The sequence below is a fragment of the Hyaena hyaena genome, unplaced genomic scaffold (genome assembly GCF_003009895.1).
Source record: "Hyaena hyaena isolate Hyena2069 unplaced genomic scaffold, ASM300989v1 scaffold_685, whole genome shotgun sequence".
In the NCBI taxonomy this organism is placed as follows: domain Eukaryota; kingdom Metazoa; phylum Chordata; class Mammalia; order Carnivora; family Hyaenidae; genus Hyaena; species Hyaena hyaena.
In genome coordinates this window covers 342,273-357,321 of record NW_024081318.1, presented here as the reverse complement: position 1 = coordinate 357,321, position 15,049 = coordinate 342,273, and the positions used below count along the sequence as shown (strand labels likewise).

Here is a 15,049-nt window from a genome sequence, read left to right as displayed (position 1 = left end):
TGGCTTGTTAACTCCTTAAGAGCCAAGGACAGGTTCTTAAGGTATGCTTTGAAAGTACTGATTAAATTAATGCTTTAAAAATAAGAGTTCTAGATTAGCTTTCATATTTCACAGATGGGCCAATGATCTTGAGAGTTGGGGTAAAAGGAGGGGGTGATGACATGACAGATGATGTGGGAAGTGAAGGGCATCTGTGTTGAGGGTTGGGATAGTGACTAGTCTCAACCACCATCTGCCTCCAGTACTATACCTGCCACTTCTGTGCAAGAGCATCCTTCAGGCCTGACGCCTCCCTACTCCTCGGCTGGTCACACTCAGTGTGGGAAGTGGGGGCACATAGCCTCTCAAACAGTAGACCTTCATAACATCAGCAGGAAGGGATTCTGGGCTTGTGAATAAGAATCTTAATTTCATTTCCTGGTCATCCTGTTGGACTTTGACAGAAATCACATGTACATGTCTGTGACTTGAGAGTATTAAGCAGGAACCCACAAGGTGAAGTTCCTATCTTCCAAGGAAATACCACATATACAGTCGCTAGACTTCCTGAGAAGTTGGAATGATACAACTAATGGGTGGTAGTTTTTGAATACTGATCGTGTGCTAGGCCACTTTATGTAAACTATTCTGGTTGTTTTTGCTATGTGACCAGTGGCAGGCTGCTTAACCTCTCTGTGTAACCGCTTCTTCCAACTGTAAGTGATCTCTTTAAGTCTTTTGGAATCATAAAATTCTGTGGTTTTTTCTTCCCGTTCACAGAGAATGGGCAGAAGAGTACCTTCTGTCCTAAAATGGCAGCCCAGAGGGTGATTCTGTCATAGGTTAGGGGTTTCCAAACGCTGGTGAGAATTTTCCCATTGCAGCACTTTGAGGCACATGAGAGGCCGGAGTGGTGGCCCAGCCTGCAGTGGTGGGGTGACTGCCCACCATGTTATTGGACCAGATGCTTGATGTGCAAGCCAGATGTCAGGCAGCTCCTGTTAGGACTTCTTACTCTGCACAACAGCCACCCCCTGAGGTTTGAAACCTTGCAGTTGAGAATAGCACTTGATCTGTTCCCCATCAGAGTTTTTTTTTTGTTTGAAGGCAGCTTGACCTGTAATTTCAGAGAAAGCTCAAAAGCTAGTTCTCAGCAGGTGGTCAGATCCCCCAAAACCCTTGCCAACTGGTTTTCAGAAGTATTCATGGTTTTGTTTAGATTTTTTTTTCTGGATTGTCACTATGGCTCGGATGTACCACTAGCATTTAGTGGCCAGATTCTAGGGATGCTAAGTGTCCTGTGATGAGCAAAACAGTCCCTTGTACTAGAGAATTACCCTGCCTAAAATGCCGATAGGCCCATGTTGAAAGACATTCTTCAAGCAGTTACGTGGGCTGACTCTTCTGGGACCCTGTTCTGATCATAAACATATGTCACACAATTGAGCAGTTCTGTGATGGTGACATGATCAGCTGTGACTTCACAGCAGCCCATGAGCACCTGACAGTTTGTTGTACCCTTCCCTTCCCATGTGGCACCATGACTTTGTGCATTTGGAAGGGACTCTTCCATGTTGGGTTCTCTGATCATTTTCCTTCTCTACCCACTTTCATTTTCATCTCGTCTTCTGCCACCAGACCACGTAATGTCTCCTAGGAACTGTGGAGCGTTTGCCAAAATTTTGAAGCTCCTTGGAAAGAGCTAGTTTGGAATATTACTTAGAAACCTAGAAAATGAACTCCTGGATTTTAAAATTCTCTGGGTCTCTGGATGACATCCCTTCTCCTCCCCCAGCCTTCCCATGCTCCTCTTCCTTTCTCGTGGAAAGTTTTTATTTTTAAGTTGGCTTGGGCTCCCCCACACCCCCACCACCTTGCATTTAAGGTCTGGAGCCAAGAATTCAGATCTTTTGCTATGGAGAATGAATCCCAGGTTTACGGTGCTTTTTGCCTTCGTGAGACGGATCCTGGATGGACCTCTGGAAAAAGCTCCTTTCCAGAAACTTGTCAGGCAGTTTCTGATGCAGCTAAAGGGGATAAGGAAACAGAAAGAACATTGAGAGGGGTTGTTTTGTTTGGATGTGGAGAGAGATGCCAAGAAGTGTCAGGAGGGAGTGGGTAGGGAGGACATGAAAGCAGAGAGCATAGACTTTGCTTCTCCCTTTTGGTCAAGGAATGGACTGGGAGAAACAAAGCAGATGGCTGGATCTAGAAAAGGTCAGTTTCCAAAGAGCATTTTTTCCCTTATATATATATTTTTTCTCTTTTATTGTGTGCATCAGATAGCGACCCTTAGAGATGAACCACTCAGTGCTTTAGTACTTAACACTGTGCTGGTTTGATAAGATGGAGTGACATGAAGCCCAAAGGAGTGACTAAGACACAGTCCCTGCTCTCAGGGAGCTAATAGCCTCATCTGAGAGACCAGGCTTCCTTGACTGCCTCCTGAAACGCGGGGTGTGGCGGAGCGGTTCCAGGCCAGAATGCCCTCATGTTTTTAGCACCGATGGGTGCTGTGAGGATGTGGAGCTATGGGTTCAGTCTTGTTGGTTGATTTACCATAGCTGCTCGTGCCAACATGTTTACATGGGCCAATTTTATATATGTACCTATATATGTGACTCTGTGTCTATGTATATATGTTTCTATATAAACATTGTATGTGGATGTGTACATATATGTATACACACATATACAAACGTGTATAATATTTTTTAATTTAGCAAAAATATTTTAGAACTCTTTCTTTTAAGGACCATTCACATTTTCTGTCCTGCTCCTGCTCCCTTTTCATTAAAGTTGTTCTTTTTACCTGTTTCCATAAGCAACTTGTGAATCATTCTGGATGTCTTCCCAGGCGGGAACGGATCTTAGCAGGCTGAAGTTAACCTTAGGCTAGAACGAAGGCAGCATCTCTCAGGGGTTCAACATCGGTGTCCTGCACACACGACACACTGCCCAAATCCCCTCAGCCACCAGTTCATGTGGGGGAAAAAAAGTTGGAGCTGCTTATAAAGTCAGGTGATTCTTAATAATAGCTTTCATTTTTGTGTTCTTTTGTCTATAGAATTCTTGTCAGAAGGTTTTAGAAAAAACTGAGAAACGGAATTCCTGACTGGATGACTATGACGAAGGGAACAGGAGACACTCTAATTGCCAGCTGGTTCCTTTCTATTTCTATTCACACTAAATGTCTTCTGTGTGACACACTCATTCTGCTGGGAGCCACGGCAGCAGCCCCGGGTCCCATGTCATGGTAGCTCGCTACCACACTGCGTCAGTTTTACTGCCAGAGGCTTCTAAGGTCTCCCGCTGCTTGTTTCACAGAAAAGGTGGCTTTGGCTTTTGTTGCCTCAGTAAATGTTTGGTTTGAGTCATGAGGCTTTGACAGTGGCTGCCTTTTACTGAGGCCTTCCCCTTGGTTGCACATTAGATGACCCACCCATGGCTAGCCTGGCTTCTCAATGTCTGTGAGCAGTGATGGAAGTGGCTGGTCTTCCCACCAGGGCTGGTCTCAGACTCGGAAGCGGCTCTCAATATACTTTTCCCATTTCCTAATGAAGATGGAAAGCAGGTGACAAACCATCACCAGCCTAGCAACTCTTGCTCTGTTATATGTAGTTGGGCACTTTCTGTCTCCTGCCTCTTCCAAGGCTGCTGTCCTCCCACTGACCTGATCTCTCCTTTCCCAGGCAAAGTAGACCATTTTTTCCGGGTCATAGAATGACCATCACCCCACTATGATAGGAGATACCTCAGTCACCTTTTTGGGAGTAACTTTCTGCTTCCTAAATGTATCAGTTTGGCAAGGCTGCTGTTACAAATACTACAGATTGGGAGGCTTAAAGAATAGAGATTTATTTATTTTTTTACAGTTCTGAAGGCTAGATAGTCCAAGAGCAAGGTGTCCCCAGGATTGACTTCTTCTGCAGTTTCTTTCCTTGTCTTGGAGATGGCCATCTTCTCTCTGTGCCTTAACATAGTCGTCTTTGCTCTTTGTGTATATGTGTCCTCATCTCCTTTTCTTAGAAGGACGTAGTTCATATTGGATTAGAGCCCACCCCAGTGACCTCTTAAAAGGTCATTTTAACTTATTTACCTCTTTAAAGACCCCAGGCCCCAATATAGTCACATTCTGAGGTACTGGGAATTCAGACTTCAACACATAAATTTTCAGGGGTTATAATTCAGCCCATAACATTAAGATTTTACTTATAACTTCTAGGTTTTATCGTGTCCCCCCTCTTGAAGTTGCCCAGAACGCAGTTTCTGGAGGTACTTTGGAGGTGGGTGGGGAATGGGTCATCCTAAACTGCTATAAACCACCTCACTGGTTGAAAGCGATTGAGAGATGGCTGAGTCCCAGGGTTCTTGAACCCTGGCCCATCAAGGCCAACGTGCCCTGTCCCCTGGAAGGGGTCACTAAAGCCAAGCCATGCCAAGGCACACCTATTTTCCGGTTCAGGGTTTGCCCTTAAGCCCCAGTGGGGAACATGAGTGCTGCGGTGCTGGGCTAGCCCAGCCATACAGAGTGGCATAGGGAGCATCTGGACTGGCCTATACCAGGAGAGTCTTTTTGGGTATTTTAATGAGCACCTACTACATATCAGATACTGCACTGGTTATTTACATTCTTTGAAACGTTTTTGTTTTTGTTTTAAGATTTAAAAAAACCTACCATCCACTTTATTATTAACACCCAAAATGTAGGAAGGACATAACCATAGAGTAAACAATAGTCCTTTGCATGGACATAATTTAGCTTTACAAATACTATCCTCTCCTTGTTTTTCTCCTTCTGCTATGAACCAGGCTGGACTTTATTATAGAGAGTATTGTTTGAGCTTAGCTTTGAAGAATAGGAAGTTGGTAGGTATGGAACTAGAGACAATTCCACAAGAAAGAATGAAGTCAAGAGTGTTACAGAAAGAACATAAGGTTTGGAGGTAGACATAGGTTGTTTGGAATCCTGGCTCCAGTATATGTTGAGTACGACATAAAGAAATATAAACCCATGATATGGGAGCTTTCTGGCTTCTAGATCTGGGTAATGGGGTGTTCTTTTGCCTTAGTTGTGGTAGTGAGGCCAGAATTAGGTAGCCCCATTCATATTCTGAGACTGATGGTCCCCCAGATTCTGTGAAACAATCTTGGAATTATCATAGCAGTTTTTTCTTCCTTTTATACTAAAGTAGCCACAGATACACATGGGATGGGCATTAAGTTGCTGCCAGTCTTAGGGAGCTGTGGTTATTGTCGTCTGGTTATAGTGCAGTTTCTATAGCGTTCTGTGGCCCTGTGATGCATTCCAGCCAGTTAGAATCCAGCAGCAGGCAGCTACACACCTTTGGGTGCGATATCATAAATATGGATCCATTGATAGTCCTTGGGGATTAAATCCGATCCCAGAGATTGGTCTCATTTTGCAACTGTTAGACAGAAACAAGCCTCCATCTCCTTGTTAATTAGCTGAGAGGAGCTGACACCAAAACCAGGGAAAGAGACTACGGCAAACTGAAGAATTCTTTGCTTTACCTTCCTCAATATATTTTGTTCCCTTTTATTCTGCTCCTTCCCACTAAGTAAGAAACCTTCTACATTTTCAGAAAGGGTGTTTTTTTGTTTTTGTTTTTGTTTTTTTTTTTGGTCTTAGATGGGAAGAGACTCTGCACATGTTTGTGCACTGAGTAGCAGGAGCCAAGAAAGAGAGTAACAGATGGAGCAAGACCTTGGCAGAAGTAGGAGTTGATGGAATTTGGAGGGGATGGAGGGATCCCCACTCCTGCAATGTTAGTGCCCACATTCCCCCCTAAGGGTACAATAAAAGCACACGTGGATCATAGAGTTTGCTAGCCAGACACCCATGGCTGGGTCCCCATCCCAGCTCTACCAGGAGCAAACTGGGCCACATGAGAGAATAATTTCTCGAATTGCCTGTTTGAGCCTCAGTGTCTTCCTGTCTTAGAAAAAAATACAGGTCATGCTGAGCCCCTAATCGTGCATAGGATAAATACTCATAAATAATAGCGCTCTCTACTATCCGTGCACTGATACTGTGTGCTATAAATTCTTGTTCATCAAATGCAAAAGCAAAATTAATATGCTGAACGATTCATCCAGATTAGTGCATGTACATATTTATGACCATAATGCATTGCATGTGGACTCCTGCTTTGCTGGCAGATTCATTAGCTGCTGGACACTAGAATATTTACAGAAGAATCAACATAGCCTACAGGTTGAGAGCCTGGATTCCAGAGCCTTACTGCTCCGGTTTGAATCCCACATGATTAACTAACCTGGCCCTTGGGCAAGTTACTTAACCTCTCTGTGCCTCAGTTTTTTCATCAGTAGAATGAGAATGATGACAGTAGTATTTCTGTCAAAGGACTGGTATGAGAATTAAATACATTAGTATTTGTAAAGTGTTTAGAATAGTGTCAGGTACATGATAAATACTGTAATATGGGTACTCATTAAAATAAAGAAGCCAAAGTAATTTCGGCTCAAGTGATCTGTAGAATCATATACATTTTTTAGAACATGCTAATTAGAATCACATTTTAAGCTTAAAGAATTACCCTTTGGGGTTCAAAACCTGGGTAGAATTACATTCTAGTGTCTATTTTTAAGTCTTCAGTGAAAGAGAGTCTTTAGGTAAACACTTGGAGATGCTAATGGATTTACTGGGGTGGGCGGGACTCTCTTTGAAATTTTGATGACTCACACCCACATGCAGATCCTGACAGTGGCTTTGAAGTTTTGATGGCTCACCCAGATATGCAAATCAAGAATTAGTTTTGAACAAGAAATTTGAGGCCTCAGCATTGTGCTAGACTGAGGAGTGGGCTAAGTTGCAGCAGTGAGAATGCAAGCTAGTGACCTGGGAAAATTTACTTGTTGTACAAGGCACGGTTCAGCATGACCCCAGGGGGTCTTGTGTAAAGCGTCTGCAGCCTTTGACCCAGCTGGTCTGTGCCCTCGCCCAAAGGACGATGAAGCTGGACCTGCTGGAGGCCAGGCCGATACCCCCTTTATTACTTGTTCTTCCCCTAGTCCTGTGGATTGGACCCTTGCCTCAGTAACCCCCAATAACCATTAGCTGTCCTCTGTGCCAGCTTAGATAGGACTGCTGCTGAAAGTAGGGAGTCTCTTAGGTAGAGAGTTGCAGACCAGCATTTCATAATGAGACTGACTTAGCCCCGCAGCTGCTGAGAAGTGGGTCTGCAATAATAGCCGTGGCACGTGTGAAGGGCACCAGCCAAGCAGCCTGTGGGACCAGTATGTGGGGCGACTCTTGGGGTTCCGAGCCCGTGAGATTCTTTGATGCCCTACAATTCTTAGACTAGTGATAAGAGATCAGTTGAAAGCATAGGGCCAAAGCCTGCTTCTAAGTTTCAATCCCAATTGAAAACAGCACTCACTTACTAAATTCCGCACTTTGAATTAGGAAACATGTTAGTTCCAGAAAATATGAAATTATGTGTACATGGTATAAATTTAAAACTCACAAACATAACCAGCACCCCTTTCTGCAAATACAGAAATCCGTGTGCACCCCACACAGACAAGTCTGAGAACAGTTGGGCCCTGATGTTTTCCATTTTCCCTTTGCCAGTTATGCATTCATTTACTTTGTGTCATGGCAGGTAGGAAAACGCTTTAATTTACAGAAGCTTATTTATTTCTTGCTAGTGGAGAAAAGACTACATTATTCATTTTAGCAGAGGCACACACCTCTGTCACTGACGATGGCCCCAGAACACTGGTGCTGTGTACAGAATCCTGGGGGCAGCCCAAAACTCAGAACGCATTTCTTGTACTTTTTTTCCTGGAGAAGAAAACTCTTAAAATGTTTCTAAATGTGTTACATGCAATCCCCTGCCCAATCTGTTGGTAAATATAGGCAGGTCTTGTTCCCCTTCATGTGGCGTAGCTGCTTTGGAAATTACTCACATCAAGTGGGGACGTGCGTCCCTCCCCATCGCTGGGGAGGCGTGTGGTGCTGGCTTAGCCACAGCACAGGGCTTGGAGTCAGACTTTCCTTCCCTGGCCTAGTTCCCGGCTCTGTCATGTGTCTGCGCCTCTACCTGGGGCAGTTACCTTACTTCCCTCCCTGTTTCCTCGTCTGTAAAGCTACCATGCATGATCAGCGTGCTCACCTGGGGTGGCTCTTGTGAGAATTAAATATGATTACATATAAAACATTGTGAATAGCGTCAGGTACAAAGTAAGCTCTCATTAAATGTTAATAATTACTACAAATGATACAAGCATTGTGCTGACTCATCTGTCATTAATACCTCTTCTCTGGGAGACAGAAATGCTATGAAAGTACTGCAGAGTCTGAGTAAAAAGGTTGGGAGTTAGCCCTGCGCATGTGTGCCCTGGGTGTCTCTGTAAGCTCAGTAGGTGAAAGGGGCCTGGGATTGGGGCAGTTGGTACTGAGGCAAATCCCAGCTTTCTTCTTCCCTGAACAAATCTAACATCAAAACCCTGTTTCAGGTGATTTGGGTGTCCACAGTGGGGAGGAACTCCAGCTCACCACCACCATCACTCACGTGGACGGACCCACCGAGATCTACAAGTTGACCCGCAAGGAGGCCCAGGAGTAAGAGGCTGCGGCACCCGGGTGCAAAGGAATGCTCGAATGCTCGAGGCTCGTAGCTGGGGTTTCTTGGACCTGCGGCATGGACATTTGTCAGTTTGCCTTCTGACTGTAGCTCTCGGAGTAAGATTCCTCCTGCGGCCACTAATGCGTTGTGTATAATAACAAAACCTCTGATATGACACATTTTCTGTGATCATTGTTAATTAGTGACATAGTAACATCTGTAGCAGGTGGTTAGTAAACCTCATGTGTTGGGGGTGTTCTCCTTGGGGGATGGTTTGGGCCAGATGGGGTCTATATGGAGTGGAATTATTTGACTCTTTTTCCTGTTTTAGATTCTAGGATAGATTTTAACATTTTTTGCAGCCCAGGATAGGCTGACGTCATAGTCTTCTCAATCCTAGTCTGTGACCACTTGTGTTTTGTTTTTCTATTTATATCACCAAGTAGCCTATTGAGTTAATATTTAAGTTGTCGATAGATATGTGTCCCTATTTTTTATGGCATAATATAAAATAACTGAATCTCATGAGAAGGTCTGTTACGCCAGGGGCATTTCAGCTTTGAAACCAAATCTGTATATCCAATACTAACCAGTCTGTTGGATGTGGGTTTAAAAAAAAAATGTTTGCTAAACTACCCAAGTAGGATTTACTGTATTAAATGGCCTTTGGGTCTGAAAAGCTTTTTTAACCCCTTGCTTAAAATGTGTTTTCTTTTGATAAGATGCTTCCAACAGCCTCCAACAGTGTAGATCCGATCATTTCAATAAACCTGTACGTGTACGCACATATGTATATGCACACGTCGCCGTCCTGCCCTTCCAGCACACGCGCCCCCAGATTCTTTTCCTTGCTGAGTCTGTGGGGTAGGGAGAGGGTGGGGAAACAGCCTTATGAAAAATTAAAATATTTTGCCACCAAATCAGAGTGCTTGGGGATGGTATCTATTTCTGGAAACAGGGTAATATTTTCTGTGCTGGGTGGTTAACCACCACCCCCGCCCCAGCCACAATGAGTGGCCACAGGGGTGGGGAAGGGAAGTTATAGGATGTACAAGCACACAGCTGCCCCCACCACCTTATTCCCACTTCCCCAGTAGCCTGTTTCATTGTATTTTAACCCTGCCTTTGAAGAGACAACATGGTACAGCAGAGAGAAAGGATACTGGGTCTGACGTTAGAAGGCTCAGTTTCCTGTCAAAGGTCTCTCATTAACAATATGACCTGTTGTAGCCACCTGACCTCGCTGTCCCCTCACCTACAAGCTGCCACTCATAAACTTTAACTGCTTCATGGACTTGCAGTGCCAATTAAATGAGTTAAAGTATATGGAAATGTCTCTTAAACTCGAAGCCATAGAAATGTGTTCTTCCTGAAATCTACAAGCAATTTTGTATTTTTCAGACACACACGCCTGCAGGTCTGGGGCACAGTCCATGCAGTGTACCCACTCAGCAGCTCCCATCATTCCTTCTCCCTGATTTTGGCTAAAGTCATGTTAAGCCACAGTGGAAAGAAATGCTTTGGCTCTTCTCCCAGGCCTTTTCCTGTCCTAGTCAACATGTGATGGTGTATGATCCAATGCATTCACCGTCCACTGTGGTGCCAGAAATTCAGCATAACCTGTGCCTAATGGTCTGCAAGGGAAGATAAACCTAAAACATGACTAGTGGTCTCCTCTCCCAAAGGATGGAGGGAGAGTTTCTTCTAAGGACATAGGAGAGGACTGAAATAGGCCTGGAAGGAATAAGATTATACCAAGGCCAAAGGGCAGCGGGAACAACAGTACCAAAATCATAGAGGATGTGAAGAAAGAACAGAGAATGTTTGGATCAGGCTGGTCCTCAGGCTTGGCTGGCCCATGGAAGGAGGGGAAATAGCAGATGAGCCCCATGCACCTTGAGCCACAATGGGAAGGGTTTCTAGTGCTATGGTAAGCGCTGTGTTTTAGGCAGAAAAGTGATAAGATCGGAATGACCACCAGAGCATTGAGAACCGAGATGAGCCCAGCAAAGAGAATCACAAGGGCCAGAACCAGGGTGATAGTAGAGGACATGGAGTTACTTGGAGATAAAATTGACATGGTTTGAGTGTTCTAAATGTGAGCCTTATGAGAATCAAGAGCAGAGTCAAATCTCAAGCTCTTGTTGTGGAAGGGAATGGTAGGGCCCTTGACAAAATTAGAGATTCCTAGCGATGTGTCTGTGTGTCTATTATGTAAAGGTCTATAAGTAGTAGAAGACAACTCTAGCAACCTTGGCTAAAAGAAGGATTTTACTAGCACTTTCCTAAAGTATCTCACGGATCCATGAAAGAGTGGAATTCACCAGAAAGATTAGTAACTGGGACAACTCTAAGAGGCCTGAGCATCAGGAATTCATGGACCTTCCCCCTAGAGCTGTACCTTCACAACTAGTCCAAATTTCAGTCTCACTGAAAAACTGGGAGGGAGTACGTGAGTGGTCAGCCCCAGTCAGGTGCCTATCTGTTTCCCAATTAACTGTGTTCAGGAAGTCAAGTCAGGCTGCTAGTGGCTCACCCTGTGAATTGGGGTCAGTTTCCAGAGAATCCGTTTTGAGCTGGACAAACACTCAGAAAAGATCTGCCACGATGTGCAGGATGATGAGCTTGGATTTGCCTGGGATGTTTTAAAAGCCATCTTCTAGAAGAATTGACAACCTAACCATCGGGAATGAAAGAAAAAGCAGACCACTTGGGGTAGGAGGCTTGGCGGTCATCATCATTGAGAATAAAGTACAGCTGGAGCATGGCATCAACGCATCAGGGAAAGTAACTGGCAAGAGTGGTGAACCAGGCACAGCCTCGTTAAAATGGGAAAGACAGAAAATGAAGTAGATTACCCAGAAAAACGCAACTTGTCAAAGAAGCCAAAGAAAAAGCCAGATTCGTGGGGGAAGAAGTTAGAAATCCTGACATGTGACAGCGTTTAGGGAATGACACCTGTTGGATTTGGTGGTTTGGATGTCTGTGACCTTCTCGAGTGGTTAGGACAGAGGTTAGAGGTGGAGCAGAATTAATGGGTGGTCATTTGGGGGAAGGAGAGAGGGAGGATTGTTGCTCCAAGAGGAACCAGAGTAAAGGGAGGGCTTGCTTTTTTTAGTCTGAGGAGAGAACTGGACTGAATTTGTAAACCTGAGGAGTGAGAGCCAGCCATGAAGTCAAGATGATGATGAGGTAACATAAGCCCCAAGGAAGTGCAGAGATTTGGGATCAAGGACACAAGTTCATGGGTTAGTCTCAAAAGAGTGAAAGTTTACTTTTCATCCTGAGAGAAATAGCGGATGGGTGTTGGAGGAGAAACTTGGAAGTCCAAAGGAGAGAGGCTGCAGCCTGTCCCTCTGGGTGTTCTGTTTCCTCTGCAAACATGAAATGAGAAATGGAGTTCTGCTAAAGATCTCAGTTTCGAGAATGCAGTTTGGGGGCGCCTGGGTAGCTCAGTCCGTAAGCGTCCAATTTTGGCTCAGGTCATGATCTCACGGTTCGAGGTGTCGAGCCCCATGTCAGTCAGGCTCAGAACCTGGAAGGAGCCTGCTTCAGATTCTGTGTATACCTCTTTCTCTGCCCCTCCCCTGCTTGCATCCTGTCTCTCTTTCTCTCAAAAATAAACATTAAAAAAATTTTTTTAATGCAGATTGAACACAACTATTTTCCATCAGTGGGAAATTCAAGAAAGTCTTCAAGTGGTGAGAAGCCTTTATTAAGGACCAGCAACCTAGAGAAAAAAATTATTTCTTGGTCATGGATACCAGTTTTACAAGTTGTCCTGAATTTTGCAGGTGGCTTTGAAGTGTATTCTAGAAAAGAAGTATAAGCTTCCCCAATTATCTGCTTTTAAAAAATAAGAAAATTCACCAACATATTCAGCAAGCAAATAAAATACAGTTGCTGTTTAAAAGAGAAAACAATCAGCTTTATGGGTTCAGTCCCACTGAGTTTTTACCAGGTGTTCCTACATTTTCCCCTTCTGGGAAGAAAATGTGCATACTAATGAAATAAGTGGTTCCCTACATGACCTCCAGGTACTTTTAACCTTTCTCGGAATGGAGATAAATCACTGCAACAGTTCTGATGTCCAAGTCCCTCACTGCATTTCCCAGAGCTGGTGGAGCCCCTGAAGTCACACCCCTTGCAGGTACATTTGAAAAGGTTGAAGGAAATTCAGAGGGAATATTGGCCTTGGGTCTCATTCACACCTTGGCAGTTCTAGAAATGATGTTTGATCAACTCTTTCAAATTGATCAAGCTCTGAGAGGCTGACTGGTCATATTGGGGAATCTCAATAAACTACAATTCCCATTCAATCTTTTACAATGTAGCATATACATACTTTCTGTCCAGTAACCATAACGGCTAAAAGAGGAAACAGAAGAAAGGGATAACATGTCAACCACAAGAAACCTGAGGGATCATCCCTGAGCGTCCAAGAAAATACACACAGCTCCCTCCAAAGTGCCTAGCATTATGTGGGAATTCAATCGGGGAGGGTTGGTGAGTGAGTGAACATACCTTGGCTAATCCTAATCTCAGTTTGCTGTGGAAACATGAATTCTTTAGGAGCCCTGTCTTTTCTTGATTCAAGCCAACTTTGTTCCTTTCAGGATATGTTAGTGCTCCTGATTTGGCCGAACTTGCTGCTGCAACCTGACTTTCATGGGACCATACCACTGTCCCCTGTATTTCAAGGTCCTTTTGTCCTGCTTGGGCTACAAGAACCATTCTGATTTCTGCAAGCTTGCTCTCACCCGTCATACTTTGATACATGACTGATTTGGCTGTATAGAGATAACTTGGTTTCTAAGACCATGTCAGCAGTGCCTTTTCTTTGGACATCAGAAGGGTCTTCTAGGCACTCCTTGAACTGTCCAGTGTACAGAGCTGCCTGTCTGTAGCAATGCACTTAGCTTCCCTTGTTGAGAAGGCCCTTAAGTGTTGAGACCAGCCTTTCCTTTGTGGCTTTTTTGACCCTCCTATTCTTACTGAATTCCTTCCCACAGGTCCTCTCCCACACTGGGCTGCTCTTCTCCAGGTTCGTGTCTCAGTTCCAAAGCTCCTCCTGCAGACATGGTTTCGAGGCCCTTCCCTTATGACCACTTGCCTGTTAACTGCATTCTAATTCCTCACCACTCCAAAATGTGATACTCAGACTGCAGAATTGCTCCAGCTGGCACAGATTAGTGTGACAATAATACTTCTGCTGGGGTCCGACATCCTAAGAAAATTGCACTAGGGTTTTTAAAAATATCTACATCTTTTTTTGCTTCTTGTGACCATGCAACCACTCAAATACTTAGAATTTTAAAAACGAGTATCACCAATACCTTTTTTTGTATTCAGCAACATTTTTCAACTTAATTGTAGGACTTTACATGTATCCCTGTGATATTTCACTTTTCATATAAAGATTCAATAGGTAAAGCACATCTTTAAGTTTTCAAGTAAGCACCGTTTGAAATGTAAGTGCAAGTAGTAAAGTCCTTTCCAAGTGCAACACGGGTTGGTTTCAGGTGCCACAGAATTTACAAATATATTCATCCAAGACCGGAAAACCCTCACAACAGCTTGGACTGCTCTCCTTTGTCCAGCTCTTGCTCTACTTTAGACACACACATACACACATATCCCATTGCTGTTAAACTCCCTTTATTCGTGTGTGTTTTGTAATAAGGAAATTTATAATTTACATATTTTCTTCCTAATATCACCTCTTCATAGTCACATAGTAGATAATAAAGAATGAGGCTCAGAGAGGTAAAGTGATTAAGTTGGAACTGAGAAGAGATTTTCAGTCCCTGAACCTCACTGTCTTTTGAGTAGCATATTTGTAGCAGAAGCATCAGGAATTTTCTTTTGAGTTGCAACTCTCATTAGAGCAGAATGACCTTATTAGGGAGATGTTATTCCAGCCTAAAAAAAGTATCAGCCTGCTCTCTACCTCCATCAATGGCAAGTGTCTGCCCTCTTCTGGCCAAAAGGAGAATGACAGCTACCACTGGGCAAATCCTCAGGACAAAAAGCAGACCTTGGAATCTGGGAAATTTGTAATTGCTCCAGGATTAATGATTGCTTTTTAGTGAATTCTGGTCCTGGCTCTGCATACAACTTCGATCTGGAATTCTCAGGGCAGCTGAGCACCTCCCATACCCCTTGAACGAGGTAATCTCTGAAGTCCTTACCAGCCATCATTCTAAGAATCATAAAGGAGGCTGTATGCAACGATGTCCTGTAGTAATATAGGGTGTCTGACCCAGATCCACTGGGCACCTCCATTTGGGAGGTGCTAACGTAAATAAATCCCAATCAGTATTGGCTATGTAGCCCCACAGACACCTCTCACTGTTCTTCTGAGCTCCCTCAGGTGCTCCTGTCTCCAGCAACTTTCTACCAGGTGGGGATCTACCAGGTGGGGATGGTCTTTACTCCCAGTTAAGCAGACCGTC

General features: G+C 44.1%; 1 protein-coding gene across 1 annotated transcript in view; it reads left to right on the top strand.

Annotated features, from left to right (window-relative positions):
- The window catches only part of WLS (Wnt ligand secretion mediator), a 100,951-nt gene extending 91,572 nt beyond the window's left edge, over positions 1-9,379 (top strand). The window contains exon 12 of the mRNA XM_039217397.1: positions 8,485-9,379. Within this exon, the coding sequence (XP_039073328.1) occupies positions 8,485-8,594 (110 nt within the window). The 3' untranslated portion in view covers positions 8,595-9,379. The remainder of the gene's footprint in view (positions 1-8,484) is intronic.
- The last annotated feature ends 5,670 nt before the right edge of the window (positions 9,380-15,049 follow it).